This window comes from Carassius carassius, chromosome 3, assembly GCF_963082965.1.
Source record: "Carassius carassius chromosome 3, fCarCar2.1, whole genome shotgun sequence".
NCBI lineage: Eukaryota > Metazoa > Chordata > Actinopteri > Cypriniformes > Cyprinidae > Carassius > Carassius carassius.
The window spans coordinates 21,359,151-21,375,399 of NC_081757.1; the positions used below are offsets into that span (position 1 = coordinate 21,359,151).

Below are 16,249 nucleotides of genomic sequence, written 5' to 3' on the forward strand. Positions count from 1 at the left end.
AAATATACTTTTCTACAGTTTCTACAAACTTTTTTCTTTGAACATGCTATTGGAAAACAATTAAGCTAAAAAAAATAAAAAGGATGTTCATTGTCAATAGTGAAGCTCATGGATTCATTATGCATTTGTGGAGCATTGTTATACATTTACCTTTACAGTGATGAATGTTTATATGGCACAATTAGTGCAACTGTACCTGGAAGTAATCGGGGAGTGGAGTCTTTCTCAAATTTGTTGCTAAGAATACAGCCTGATGAGAAGGTGATGTCATCCAGACAGATGTGAACTCTGGTATTAAGGCCCACCTTGCCTTCAAACATAATGCTCAAGTTGTCAGTAGACGAGAGAGGCAGTTCCTGTCGGCTCCAGTAGTTGCCTTGATTTCCAGTAAGGCTGAGTAAGAGTGAGCGGTTGGAGTTTGTAGACATGTACACATTCAGAGTGCCAATGCCGTCACCAGACATGTGGACGTAAAAGACCATCTTGAAAATCAGACAAAAAGAAAGAATACTTTATCAATAATATCCCAGTAGCAAGGGTGCTGTTATACACAAATATGCCACAGTAATCACAGCAGTGTTGATGTTTAGACCAACAGTATGATTACTAGTTTAATATTATTTATTCAACAGTTAATACTAATGAACTTACATTTTAAATAATAATATTCCCAAATAGTTTGCCTATTTCTGCTCAGCCATCATAAATAGCTTAAAATCAGAATAAACGTATAAAGTGTCCAAGCCTTCAGTTAATCAGTGTTTTGAACAAACTGGTCGATTGAATGATTTTACTCACTCACTCAAAAAAAAAAAAAAAAACGATTGAGATTTTTTGAACAAATTAGTAAAGTGAATGAGTCAATGTTTCTGTTGGTTTCAATCATTTAGATTGTTTGTCAATATAATATAATTGTAATATAATAATTCCAATCCAAAAAAAATATTCCAGCTAAACTCCAGACTCAATAATACACTTCAAGTTAGCTAGCAAATCTGCAAAGATAGTTTGCCACAGCGGTGTCTATCTGGAAGAAAAGTTTCTCTTTTATTGACTGATTTTGCTTGTTATGGTGGCTGATATTCTTCTTCTGTTTCTGTGTGTATGTGCAAATGACTCTTGTCAGTGTTTGACTGACTGGTGAGTTAGTGCAAGAGTTTGACCTTTTAGGATGAGACAATTGATTCTGTCACACACAAAATATAAAAACAACAATAACAACAGAAACAAAAAAAACCCTGCCAATGTTCCTAATTGTAATTACCAATTTTAAAACATCTAACCAAGGCTGACAAGTACACACAAAAACTCCTCCTCTTCAGCTGCTTCTTGTGATTGATTGATGCAAGCTGAATGGGAGGACGAGTCTCCGTGGGCTAATTATCTCACACGCACATACACACCTCTGAAAAGGATGAACACAGTCTGTCAATTCAGAGGAGATCCAGAGACATGATTGCCTTCACACACAAACTGATGAGAGCCTTGAAAGGTGCTCCTCTTTCTCCAACAGACATTGTGTGTGTGTGTGTGTGTGTGTGTGTGTGTGTGTGTGTTTGACAGGATGATTGAGTGCTGCCGGCTGGCTCAATGACTGAGTTTTTTGCTTCACAGTAACAGAGACAAATCCTGACATTCACTTCCTCCCATTTTATATTCAAACGCTATGGATCCAGCAATGCAGGGGAATTAAATATCCTCACTGTACTAATGATCTAATTGGAAAGATTAATCTATAAAGCTTTTCCTAAAACACAAATATTATTCAAGTACATTCCTCTGTATTACCCAGGGCCATGAAGCCAGCTTGCTGTAGGGAGGTATGAGAAGACTTTGTAGAGGCAAAGCTTTTTTTGGGACTGGTAGATGATCGGCAGCTACATTGTAACAAATTTGAGAGGATTTTTGAAATTCACAGCAGGGAAGTTACAGAAATGCTGCTGAAGCCTATTTTCAGTGCTGTGAACACCTCTGACTTAAAAAAAAAATTAATAAATAAATAAATAAGTGGTATTACTACAGTATGCCTTTTTTGTTTTGGATAGGACAGTAGAGTGATGACAGGAGAGCATTTGGAGGAGAGAGGGAAGCATGATCAGCAAAGGACCTCGTGACGGGATCAAACTGGGGTTGACATGAGCACAGCTGCGCTGTATGCTGACACACTAACCACAGGGCTGTTTGTGCTGACATAAGTGGTATTACTATGAAACTGTGAAACACCCAACTAGGAAAAAAAGCCCAGATTTCAAGTTTGTGTTCCAATACATGAACCCCAAATCAAATGCATCATTAACATCTTTTCAGATAAAAGAGCTCATTGTACTATAAAACATGACAACTTTACTACTTTAAGTACTTTATTCTTTCTAAGCCAATTAACGGAATGGAATTTAGTCAGTCTGTTTAAATTATACTTCTATAAACCTTCAAAAATCCTTTTTGAAAATGGGAACAACCAACTGTAAACTTCTGCAAATGGTTTTCAGAAGATGTTGGTGGCATCTGCACCACAGATGTCAAAGATGCTGATCTTATTAAAAAATATCAGTTTTCTCTGGGAAAAAAAGAAGCAGGAACATATGACAAAGACAAGAAAAAAAGCATCTAACAGTGGTCAAGTCCATGAAAATGTCACAATTATCTTTCCTGTATATTGATTTTTTTATTTTATTTTTTTTTACTTTTTATTAATTGTTTCCATTGTATTGTAGTGAATATATTGCAAGTACAAACTCATCCTGGACTTTAGTGAATTAAACATAAAATGCCAGTGAGCACTTACTTTGCTATCTTTGCTGCAGTGGCGGAAAAGAGGTCCTACAATTCGGGCAGTGTGTCCAGTTGTCTGTGGAAAGGACCCATCTAGATATAGGTAGTGGCCCAACGGGTTGCGGAGGGTGTGATCAGTGGATGGTCCAATCCCATGTGTGTGCATATTCCCTGGTTTGATCAACCAATCAAAATCATCATCTTGGCTCTGTCTCCAAGAGCAAAGGTCAAATTCGAAATTGCAGCGACCACTGAACCCCTCTGGGGAAAAAAAAAAACATGAAATACAGTGAAATATGAAAATTCTGTCATCACTCACTCATGTTGTTTCAAACCTGTATGACTTTCTTTCTTCTATAGAAAAAAATATATATATATATAATTCAAAGAACTTTACAGTTTAAACAACATTGGAGCCCTCTGACTTCTTTTTTGTTGCTTCACATAATTAATAAACACCATACCAGTTTGAAAAGACATGAGGGTAGCAAATCATGACAGTATTATGATGACAGATTGGGTTAACTATCCCTTTAAAACAAACACAAATGCACACGGAAATTACATTAAATACGGTTGCATACATTCAATACAGTATATAAGGTGTAAAGTTATTCCATACACAAATTCTGCCCACTGAAATACAGTTGAAAAAAAGGGACAGGGAAGAGGATGATGGATTTGTTTCTCACTGCATATGTAATGATTCTCATCTGAGCCATCTCCACAGTGATCAATGAAGTCACACAAGTTGTCCTCAGAGATACAGTGACCGTTGGCACAGATGAACTCGTTGTTGCGACAAGGAAGATCAGACGTTATTGGAGGGGCACAATTCACAAATGTCACGTCATCAACAACAACATCACCCATGTAGCTGATGCCTCGCTTGGCTCGAAGACCCACCTATTAATACATTCATAAAACCAAAATATGCATGGTTTTAATCTGCTCCACAATACTTTCCATACAGCAGCGTAGTCAAATGCAAATGCACAAATCTATAAGCACACATTTACTCTATGAGACACATCAGGTTAACAGACTAATGTGAAAAGATGTCACTCAAAATCAAATGATGTATGTGTGAAAAGCTGAAGGAAAAACTATACACAGAGATTGTGAATTGGAAGTGTTTGAGAGCTGCTGCATGAGTTAAAGAGCACTAAGGCCCCTGACAGTATACAGCAAAAGGGCAGTCAGTACTAATGAGTGAGGGTGTCATGAAGTATCCAGCACAATGAAGAACTACATTTGTAAGAGTGTTTATATATAAGAAGTGTTGATAAATATTAATGATGCAAGGGCCAGATGGAGAAAAGGTCATGATATTTCTAATCAAGCATCAACAGTCCAAACATCAGCTTGACACTTAACATTTACCACACATTTCAGGAATACTAAACACACAGTTCTCCAATAACCTTTATTAAAATTTAAACAAGTACCATACATTTCAGAACATTTGTTTACATGGTTGATACATAAACAGTAAGATTTAAAAGAAATAATAATTTAAAAGATGTCTCTTATGCTTACCAAGTCTGCATTTATTTGATCATATACAAAAATCACTTAAACTGTTTTGGAGGTTTTTTTGTATTTGCTAGTTCGAGGAACAGACACATATTGATTTTGCATAAGCTGTGATACCTTTTCAGGTTTTTTCCAAGAATAGAAAATCTTCTATTCTATAGAAAGAACAGATTTATTTAAAGTATACTTTTTTTGGTAACATTATAAATGCTTTTATTCCATTAAATACATCCTTGATAAATGAAAGATTTTTTCTTTAAAATGAATCTTTCTGCCCTCAAATGTTTGAACATTTGTACCTGTTGATGTATTTTTTTTTTTTTTTTTTTTGCAGTTGTTTAGGCACAGCTGGGGAACCAAAGGGAAAAAAGCTGGACATTCATAAAACTTCATTTTTCTTTCATTTATTAGTCCTCACTCATGTAACAGAAACACTGACCTGGATGTTATGACGGATTCCTATGAAGACCTCACCCCGCCTCCAGCTGTTGCCTTGGTTACCACTTTGGGACCAAACTTCATGTGTGACAGAGCCTGATTTGATGAAGACCTGCACATACAATTTTGAGACTGTTTTGTCAAAATACAAATTGTTCTCTGGAAAATCCTTCATAACAAACATTTCAGAATTTGAGCACAATTAAACACAAAATGAAGCATGAAATTTATTCTGTCAAATTAATAATATGTTTTGATGTTTTCTAGCCATGGGTTACCAGTGCAGCAAATGAGTAACAATTATATTCATAATTTCTATATAACTGCACCTGCAGAGTTCCAACCGTAAAGCCACTCATGTGATACCAGAACACAAGTGTGCACTGGGGTCCTGTTATTTTAATGGGAGCAGTCAAGAGATCAGTGGTATGACCAAATCCTCCATTAGAGCTGTCCGCAAATATATACCAACCCTCTGAAGAACCCCTGCAAAATGTACACGTATACAGATGAGTGCACACAATAAAGCAGAAAACACACACCTGCATAAGCAAACCTGACCATGCATTTATAAACTGAAGCACAAACACATTCCAGCAATTATTGCTGTTTATTGCTCACAGTGTGTGATCGTGAGCAGGTCTGTGGTTCTGTTCTCCGTGATGAATACTCTCTCCTTGTCCTGTCTGCCAGCTAAAGGAATGAGGAGGAACAGGAGTGGCCGGGACACTTAAATACCATCCACACAGAGCATCATCCTCAAAACCACAATACTCCTTCACTGAAAACAGACAAAACCGTAATATCAGAAGGATGCATGATGGACAGATAGTTTGTGATCGGTAAGATCCTATGCTCACCAATGCTGCATTTGTTTGATAAAAAAAGGAATAACCATATAGAAGTATTAAGAAATAATATTACTGTTTACCATTTGAATACATTTTAAAATGTTATTTTATCCTGTGATGACAAATCTGAACTTGCAGCATCATTACTCCACTTCATCATTCAGAAATCATTGTAATATGCTGATTTGTTGCTTTAAAAATTTAAAAAAATTAAATATTACTATTAGTCAGGATTCTTTGATGAGCAGTTATTTGAAATATATATATATATATATATATATATATAATTGTACATGTCTTTACTCTTACCTTTGATCAGTCTAATCCATTCTTGCTCAATGTAATAATTTACAACAACAACAACAACAACAAAAAAACCTTTTGAACAGTTTGTTAGATAGACAGACAGACAGACATATAAACAGATAGATGCATACCACAGTGCTCTTCATCAGAGCTATCAGAGCAGTCTGGTTTGAAGTTACACACTTGACTGAGGCTCACACACTCTCTTGTAGTTAAGCACACAAACTGGTCAGGAGGGCAGCTATGAGGGGGTGCTGCTGACAAGGTGGGGATGGGGGCAAAGGTGCTAGGCTCTTTTGAGGGCAATTCACCTACATATACAAAGATATACACACATAAATACATTAAAACACAGAATTTTAACATCCTGAATTGGGTAAATGGATCCATACAGATTCCATACAAATTAAATAAAAATTTAATTTTAAGGATTAAAAAAAATAATAATAATATGAAGCTAATTCCATATCCTTTTAATTTCACCATCATATGGCTGACAGCCGATGAAAGACAGATCATCTATGGCAATATCTCCTCTGAAGTCATCACCAACTGTCCCCTCCACTAAAATCTGTAGCAGCAAGAAAGAAAGAAAGAAGAGCCTATCTTTATTTTGCAGCATCCACACTGCTGTGAGTGGTGTTTAGATGAATTATGAACAAGTAAATATGCTCTTTGCTCCTTACTCAACACCCTAACAAAAATTAACTACGTTTTTTTTTTTTTTTGTAGTAACAAAGTTACTGAAAAAAGTGTACCGATATAACCAACAGAAAGAGATGCTAAAAAATAATGTAAATTATCTGCTTGATGTTCTATAAATGAATAGTGCTCTAGAGCATCAATAGAGCATTGAAATAATTGTTTACTTGTCTACATTTTTTTTTTGTCTGTAAATAGAGACAAGCGAATATTTCATACTATATATCTGGAATGACCGGAAGTACATGATATAGATTAGAATTTAGATTGGAAAATCATTTTTAATATTGCTAATACATGCCTACACTTCAGCATGCTTTGTGGTTACTATGATTGCTCAGATTTTAGTGCATGCATTATCAATAGAGTGCATGTATGAGCATAAATTTAAAGTTGGAGCAGCCGGTTAATCAAATGATTCAGCACACAAGGACACCATTACACCCTTAGACTCCAGTCCTCATAATTCTGATCAATATCTCACCTGAAAGTGGTGAGCACTGTTGATCAGCAGTGTCTTCCTGTGCCAGAAGTTTCCTTGGTCACCATAGCGAACCCACAGCAAGTTTCCCCGGCCGCTGTTACGGGTGCGCATGTACACAGCCAAACGAAACACATGCAGGCCAAACATGTGATAGTGGAACCTAAAAACACAGGGTGGTTCGGATTCAGGGCCTCGGTGAGGAGTCTGGAGAAAAGGCCGACTGATAAGAACGGCTGTGTCTTTGAACTTCTGTGGGTCTGAAGATTCGATATAGAGGAAGTGGCCATCCGCACTGGCTCGTGTGTGGTCCTTCCATGGGCCTGTGTTGAAAGTGGGAGTGGGTCCTTGGATCCGGGTCCAATCAAACATGTCCTCCTCATGTTCCTGAGTCCAGCTGCACAAGCCTTCCTCAAAGTCACACATTAGCTCTGGTGCTGATAGGAGAAGAAAAGATCATTGTAAACGTGACGGGTAACTTCAAACAACATGAACTGCTTCAATGACCATTTAAAACTCCACCAATACTGACAGCAGTTTTCCTCATCTGTTCCATCTCCACAGTCATCGATCAGGTCACAGATCTGGTAATAGTCTACACATGCTTTGCTCTGGCTACAGTGAAGGTGATTAGGAGTTGGGCACATCCCCACAGCTTCGGGCAATGAGCAGTTATGGAACATAATATCATCTAAAGCAGAGACTCCTTCATATACAGCCAAGCTCAGTTTTGCAACTGAGATGTGGAAAGGCCTGGTCTGTCGACCAATCTGGACAATTACAGGGTGCCACTGGTCACCTTGGTTGTAAAGTGTTTGCCAAAGTACAGTGCTGCTCTCTGAGCCCTCTATCACCAGGTGCATTTCAGCAGCACCAACAGAATGGCCAGAATTATAGTGCCTGGAAGCAAAACAATCAATGTAAATATCAAATCTAAACAATGAATGTAAAAAAATATATACAGCAGTGAAGAATATCATTTTATTTGTGTTTTTGCAAATATTAACATATATATTTTAGATATATTTTAATGAATGCATTTTTCTAGCTTAGAAAGAGATAAGGCCAGAGCCTTACCAGAAGGTCATGATGCAATCTGAACTTGTTTGCTGGAATGTAGGACTGCGCAGCAAAGCATGCTGGGAAAACCTGCTGCTCCTCTTGAAAATAAACATGAAGTGGCCTTGAAGGGGGAAAAAAGAGATAGTAAAATATTTAAAAGTTATTAACAAAAACCCGAAATTGCAAATGCCATTGCCACTATTCCAGTAATTCCCATTTAATTTACAAATCTCCCAGAGGCCAAACATAATTATCTATGGGAGCACAATATGAAAAGCAGCACTATTTTTCTTATGCAAAGTACTAAAATGGAAATGAACTAGCCTAATTCTCACACAATTTCCACTCCCAGGCGATTTGTAGATAAACATTCTACGTTAAATGAGATTTTAAAAAATGTTTTAGTGCTATTGCAAACTAAGTAAAGGTACTTAATGGAGAAACAGAAATGTTAGGAAATGTGCACATGGAATAAGTGGATGTGGTTTATAGGACAGAACTACAGTTTTAGCATCTTTTGGGAGTGAGAGTAAATTAAATGTGAGACAAAATCATTTCATGATTTATGTCAGTGCCCTCACCTGCACTTGTATTAGTAGAGTGGTCCTGGGGGGGTGTTTGGTCCTGATAATCGACTCCATTAGCTGAGCCCCTCACCCATTCAAACCCATCATCCTGGACAAGCTCATACCAGCCACACGAGTCGGACTCGAAATCACACTGTGCCGCTGAAAGTCACATTAACATCATGAAATAATTATGAAACAATAAATGAAACACAAAACTACCCTCCAGAATACAGACAAAATATTTAAAACTTTCTGAATATCTTATTTATATTCCAAGGAAGAAAGAAAGCCATATACAGTAGGTTTGTAACAACGTGAGGGTGAGTAAATGATGTCAGAATTTTCATTTATGGGTGGACTTTTTTCATTCATTGTACAAAAAGAGTATTTGAAGTCGATCAAGGTAAATGTTTCTTAAACAGCGATATGGCTCATGTTCCAATGAAATTATGCAAGCTGTTTTAAATGTTCAAGCCTCCAGTCTCTCAGTCTAGCTTACTACAGTCTCTTAAGTAAGCTTTTTCTGCAGTAAAAATAACTGTAAGCCAATGACACCTGCAAGACATTCAATTTACAAATAGCTGTACCACAGTTACATTAAAAAGAAGATGGATACTCACAACATTTGGCCTCGTCCTCTCCATTGGGACAGTCTAATGAAAAATCACACACTTTCACCCCTTGTACACATTCATTTGCCCCACAGTGAAACTGAGATGGGGGGCACTGAGTTGGAGGAGGTGCCTTGATGTCAGTCTCTGGAGAAAACAATAAATAAAGCCAAAATACATTTTTCATAGAAAAAGTAAGCAAAAGGTCAAAAAGGGACTCAAAGTGAAGAGTGGCTTAGAGCTGCTTCCTGCATTATCACCTCTGTTAACACTGTCAAGTGATGTAGATCTGAACATGGACACATTATTATGATTAATCTGACTGTCCAGAGTACTGCTGAAATAAATCACAGTAATGCAGTATTGTAACACACACACACACACACACACACACACACACTTACAAGTAAATGCATAAATCTCCCTTTAAAACAACTGGTCATAGAAAATCAACCTTGTTCTGTTCTGTTCTGGGCAGATCTGTATTTATGGTGGAAAATAAAGCAAGATGATATTTTCTCATAAATAGTTTAGCATTTTTGTGACCGATGTGTAAAATAAAAATTATTGACTAACTGTTAAGCTGTGTCAGCAATTTCATCTTAAAAAGTAGACCTATAAAATCTTCAGAGGATAATGATTTGTCATGGCATTTATATATAATCCAAAATTAAAAATGTAACTGATGTCTCTCCTTCTTTCTATCATGGGCTGAGCTGTAAATTAGAAAGTTGCTGAGGTTCCCTTCTGCCCGTAACTATTGTCCCTCTGGTGTCGTAGTCCATCCAGCACAGGCTGTAAATGTATTAGACCTTATTTACAGCTTTATATTCCTGCATCTCTTGAGCTCTCCGCACCTCACACCCTAAGCAAGATTGTATTGTTGTGCCCCCCTTCCCCAAATATTATATATAAAAAAAACTACTATAGGGGTCAAAATAGAACTTTAATAAAATAAAAAAAGTAAATAAATAAATTAATTGTATTATTTACAAATTACAATTGTAGCTCTCAACAGTTACCTATGGCTATGACTTTATTAATACAGTTTTATTTTGTAGTCTCAAGCATTCAGTAATCATGCAAAAATAAATTAAGCAGTTTTACTATGATAAAACCATGGTTTATTTTTGTAAGGGTTTTGATGTCCACGTGTTTTTTGTTTTTTTTTTTGTTGAAGAAATTATAGAGGCTGTGTCATCTTTAGCAAAAAGGTGGCCAGAAATGAAAGATTAAGTGAATATTTGAATTAAATTTTTGACCAATAGCCTAAACAAGGATTTGCTTGTCCTGTAAGTGTAGCAGCAGCAATTACCCTTTGGCTCCATATTCAGGCATTTGTAATAACGTTATGTACATAAATTGTTTATTTTGTATTAGCCTACATTATGTGTTTTAACAGCGTTATTAACCAATCATTATTGCCTCATTGTTTTTTATATAATGCATTTTCAGTACCTTTAAAGGTTATTGATTGCTTAGGTCTGTTTTTATAACAAAAATAAATTATCTTGATACTTCTTTGTAAATTATTATTTGAAGTAACAAAAACATTGGTTAATTTGAAGTTACCATGGCTACAAGAACAACGATTTTTAGTGTTATTCTTGTTAAAACCATTGCTAATTTTCGTAAGGGAACATGGAAATCAGAGAGAATATTAGATGTGTTGGTGGTGGGGAAATTATTTCCGACATTAAAACATGTTAGTAACGTCAACAGACAAAAAGGTTTCACAGGAATGTGCCTGGAACTGATGCACGGGCTTCGTATTTACCTTAAACCAATTATTTACAATTTATTTTAATAAATCTAAAAATGTATAAGGTGTGCATTCCTCCTCAAATGCTGCTGAGCTTTAACATTATAAAATATTCGAAAAAGTAGCAAAATTCACATATGATTTACAGTTTATTTTAATAAATATAAAAAATGTAAAAGGTGTGCATTATAGATGACACCTAGATGAACATATAAAAGCACTCTTGAGAAGACATATTAGTGTTTACCCACCTACTGCTACCACACATCCTCTGCTGAAGGACACATCATCAATCGCTACAACTTCATCTGAGTCACTGCTGTTGAATATCAATCCTCTAATCACAACCTGTAGATTCAAAGTGATTTTGTATTACTGATTTAACTATTCACCATACATACCAAACAATAATTCCCCTTCCCCCAAACACACATACAGTAAACCCCCATACAGTACATGCACACCAACCTTAAACTCCTCTCTGCTGTTTAACACCACCACTGTTCGCATCCAGGGAAGAGTGTGTGGATCAGGATTGGAGGTGGACTGAAACCAAACCTCCTGCATCTCTCCCGAAGATTTGAACTGGATCAGAACCTGCAATGCCCCAGCCAGCATCCCAATATGCTGATAGAAAGTTAACTGTTCAAAGGAAAGGACGACAAAAGGGAGAGGAAATAAAAATCCCTCAAAAGAACATGCCATGTGAACAAAGGATTTGAGAGGTGCATTGCTCGCTTCATTACACATTTTGAGCTTTAAAGATTAGCCATTAAAGGTGTTCAGCATTTGGCCAAATGAGACAAAATTAATGCTGAAAGCATCTCATACTCAAAGCAGTTTTGTTGTAAAGTGAGGTTATGTTATTGCATCTTACTGCCAAGTTCAATGTCATCTTATTTCAGTTTAAGCAGAGAAATTACTCCATATTCGATAATGGAGAATCTTAAACCATAGATCACAATGAGTACTGTACATGCACTACCCACTGTGTCAGGGCTCTGACAGCCTATGCATAACTCTCTGCTGTCAGTAAGAGTGTGTAGCCGTGGCAGTGGATGAGTGCTCTACACACATACTGTAATCGAGGGCTTGAGCCAAGCACTTAACAAGATGCTGCTTATGGTTTGTGGTAAACTCTGCAGTATATCTCTCTTGACAAAAAACAAACAAACACATTGTATTGGTTCATTTATTGAACTACTAAAATCGTTCACATAATTTTTAAAATAGACTATTTAATTTGAAACTGGGACTTTTCATTGTTTTCAATAACCCTGCTTGTCTGTGTTAATTTGAGACAGACTGTCAGTATGCGTATTATTGGTGATGATTTGTCAGCAAATATTATTGCAGGTTTCACATCAGTCAGTGGTGACAAGTGCCTTCTGTCAGCTTATTTATTCAGGAACTAAACCAAAGTAAAGGTCCTTGCTCAATGAGTCTGAAATTTTCATATGCGTTTTTATTTTCGTATTTGTCATCCTTTCCTATCAAAATGCTTGCTATGGATATGAAAACTCAGAAAATTATGACAGACGAAAATTTCAGAGGCAGTGTGTGAACGTGATTGACTTAACTTGAGGTTGTATCTATTTTTTAACGTACAAAAATTTCAGACCAGAATTTCTGCTGTGGCTTTGTTCTGAACATTTTTGCTGGCAGAGTAAAAATAGACAAATTAACTGGCAATTCAGTTTCTAAAATGTTAGTCAATATTCATTTTTAACAGCTGAATAAAAGCAATATCATACAGTTGTGTATATATTATTGAATATAGTATTTTGATAGCTTGCTCTAAAAAGCAGATGGTGGTTTGGCAAATAGGTTAATGATTTATGTGGAATTTAAGAATTAATTTAAGAACATAAAATGAAATACAACACAAAAAGATGTTTAGTTCATGTTTTTTTCTGTACCCAGCATGTCTGTGAAGGCTGGAAGAGAGGACTGTATATTTCAGCAGTGACTCCTCCTCCAGTTATAGAGAGTATATAGAGGCAGTGACCTGACAAAAGAGAATAAAGAGTTTCCTGAGAAGTCAGGAAATACAATATAAAACCAAACCTTATTAACATTTATTCAATATGGTGTTTACACTGAGGGAGAAAAAACTATGCAATTATGGAATTTAGTATGTACTATTAGTTATAGGATGGAAGGAATGTAGAAGATTGTGTACAACAGGTTTTTCAGAAACGCTGATCATATTAATAATTAGAGGCCTTAAAAAATTCATGTATCATGTATCGGTGTCACGAATCCTGTCCTTTAGTGATGCGCTTTTATGAAATTATTTGGCCTGACCCGCAAATAGAGTACAATTTCTTTACCCACCCCAACCCGACCCACGGGGTCTGTGGGTTATGAGACGACCCATGCATCAGGGACATCACGCAAGTTACTTTGCAACGTAGGACTTCGTATTGCAACCTTATCAAAGAACCTAATAAAATATGAAAATAGATATTCCAAATATTAAATATGGGCTATAGGGAATTGCACGCAACATACATGGATTTTTTTATTTTGTTTTTAATGACCCGCCCCGCAAATAAAGTGCCAATTTCTTTACCTGCCCCAACCTGACCCGCGGGTTACCCACGTGGTCCTCGGGTTATGAGACAACCCGCGCAACACTACTGTCCGTGGTCTTCTGTCCACTCGCCACCAGAGGTCGCCTTCTGATTAAATTGACTCTCACACTACACAGACTGTTACACGTCATCCTGGACTACATTTCCCATGTTCCATTTCACTAATCACACTCTCACCTGCAGCCAATAACACACACACTATAAATAGGTCCTAGCCACCATGATTATCGTTCTCCTAGTAAAAGCTTAGTTACTTTACAGAGTCAATTCTCTGTCTTAGTTTCTAGTTCCTAGTCCAAGTATAAACGCATCTTGGTTTTGCCTGGTAACATTAGCCTGTTTCCTGATCACCTGTCCATCTTGGATATCCCTTTGTCTTGCCGTTTCGGACTCTGTTTTCCCCTCGTCTGGTTTATAGTCTGTCTGTTGGATTACCTGTTTGCCTCGCCCTTTGGATTACGTTCGCCGTCGATTGACCCACGCCTGTTTACTGGACTACTCTTTTGTCTTGTCTTCAATATTCATGTTTGCCATTGTCTGTCCCATGTCTTTTTTGACATATCTTAATAAAAGCTTTGCATATGGATCTGCACGCCTCTCTCAGTTGCTCCGTAACAGTTAGTAGGTTTTAAAGAGTTAAATGCTATTCATACAGATATAAGATAAACTGTTTTACTTACCAGTAACATTTTCTCTGTGGTCGGTCTCAGTACTGGGATGGCTCAAACCTGAACCTCTTCTCCAAATATGATGTTCATTTTGAAGTTGAAAACCACAGAGACCTTCCTCAAAGTCACATCTCACAAACTCAGAGCCTATATGAGAGGAAAGTCAAAGCTATATCAGGCCATTACAGTAAAATAAATACTGCTGTCTACTAATCATTTCAAATCTCTTACAGAGACACCATTAAAAACTTGCAACTCTGTACGGCATCCATCATATAACACATTTAATACGCGATTTACTTAAAATATGGTGTCACAAAATAGATTTAGAAGATGCAAAATGAAAAAAAAGAAAGAAAAAAAATCAAGTTATATAATATAATGTTCTGTGTTTACATGGACAACATAAAAGGAAAAGGAAAATGCTAATGGTAAATCTTTTCTTAGCATAATTTAAAGGAAGGTGCAAAACAAAAGCAATAGTGGTCAACCCCAATACATCAACCTCTATTCTGTAATGTTCTGCCTTTTAAAAGTCCCAGAAGTATTAAATCAATATTATAAAAGCACTGTTGTAAGACCTCCCAGTGCGCTCCTTTATGTGTGTGCCATAAATCTCACTATTTACACATGAGGGCCTTTAGGAGCATTTAAAATCATGTCGCCAACAGAGTTAAAAAAGGGCCATTACTGTCAAACAATTGCCTGCATAAGCACACGAAACATAAAGAAATAGAAGAGCAGATAAGACTAATTTACAGACTAATACTTACAGTTAGTCTCATCACTGCCATCTGCACAGTTCTCTCTGAAATCACACACATGTTCCTCAGATACACAGCCGCCTCTTGCACAAGTAAACTCCTCAGGCAGACATGGCGTAGACAATACACTCGCCAGGAAACATAGCAGAAATGAGGCCCACACGCACGCCGTCATTGAGCTCTCCAATAATTCAGTAGCTCATTCAGATCTACATGTAAGCACAAACACAGAGACCGACACACTCACACCTCAATATCCAAAATCATGAATCCTCAAAATCCAAGGAGTGTCAGTACATTGAACAACCTCGACTTTGTGCTTTGGACAGCCGCGTCTCACAGAACACTAGTGCAAATGACTTTATGGTGTTGACACAATAGCCCTGCTTTCTTTCATTATGTATCTCTCTCTGTGTGTGTGTGTGTGTGTGTGTGTGTGTGTGTGCGTGCGTGTGAGTCTGCCCCTGATGTCAAAGTGTGTGTCAAACTCCATGCAATTGGCTAGAGATAAAGAGATGTAATCTGTTATTTTAAGACATAATATTCTGTGCAATAAGAACCCAAGTTTACAATCGTGAGTTAAACAAACACATTTAGGTGAAGACATATAATTTAATAAATTTTAATAAATTATTTATAAAATAAGCAATTTAATTAAAAAGTGTTAGAGTTAATAGAAATTTGCTGCTATCTTAATTCCCTTTATTTTCAGTTCCAAGAAACAGCACTGAATGAAAAATAAGATGGCAATGTAATCAAGCGTTAGTTCCACATCTGTCCTGCACCGGCATTACAAATGTTCATTCAGCTATAATTTCATTTTTCATGAATCAATGACTATAATTCAAAATCATTGATGGGGTGTGATAAAAGAGATGTTCTTTAGGCCATAATAATATCAGAATAACCTTCAAGCACAAAAGAACACAGTGATAAGAATAAGAAATAAATAATTAGGGATTAGTTAAACAATAAATAATAATAATAATAATTAAGGGTTCTATTTTTATCAGCCCCACATCATTACTGATAAACTTGACATCCCTCTATAGACGTTACCTAGCTGAAATGGGCTATTGTAAGATAATAGCTGGTCAAATAGAGGGTGACTATACTAATAATCCTCCTGT

The 16,249-nt window shown here is 36.6% G+C and overlaps 1 protein-coding gene across 1 annotated transcript in view; it reads right to left on the bottom strand.

The window, feature by feature from the left end:
* malrd1 (MAM and LDL receptor class A domain containing 1) overlaps positions 1 to 15,426 on the bottom strand; it is a 29,478-nt gene extending 14,052 nt beyond the window's left edge. The window contains exons 1-18 of the mRNA XM_059533815.1: positions 15,129 to 15,426; positions 14,368 to 14,502; positions 13,010 to 13,098; positions 11,559 to 11,732; positions 11,342 to 11,438; positions 9,338 to 9,475; positions 8,730 to 8,876; positions 8,164 to 8,269; positions 7,619 to 7,986; positions 7,090 to 7,523; positions 6,387 to 6,474; positions 6,035 to 6,214; positions 5,368 to 5,527; positions 5,076 to 5,232; positions 4,748 to 4,858; positions 3,465 to 3,678; positions 2,786 to 3,033; positions 197 to 482 (exon numbers count right to left, since the gene is read on the bottom strand). Coding sequence (XP_059389798.1) covers positions 197 to 482; positions 2,786 to 3,033; positions 3,465 to 3,678; positions 4,748 to 4,858; positions 5,076 to 5,232; positions 5,368 to 5,527; positions 6,035 to 6,214; positions 6,387 to 6,474; positions 7,090 to 7,523; positions 7,619 to 7,986; positions 8,164 to 8,269; positions 8,730 to 8,876; positions 9,338 to 9,475; positions 11,342 to 11,438; positions 11,559 to 11,732; positions 13,010 to 13,098; positions 14,368 to 14,502; positions 15,129 to 15,294 — 3,298 coding nt within the window. The 5' untranslated portion in view covers positions 15,295 to 15,426. The remainder of the gene's footprint in view (positions 1 to 196; positions 483 to 2,785; positions 3,034 to 3,464; positions 3,679 to 4,747; positions 4,859 to 5,075; positions 5,233 to 5,367; positions 5,528 to 6,034; positions 6,215 to 6,386; positions 6,475 to 7,089; positions 7,524 to 7,618; positions 7,987 to 8,163; positions 8,270 to 8,729; positions 8,877 to 9,337; positions 9,476 to 11,341; positions 11,439 to 11,558; positions 11,733 to 13,009; positions 13,099 to 14,367; positions 14,503 to 15,128) is intronic.
* Between the last annotated feature and the right edge of the window lie 823 nt (positions 15,427 to 16,249).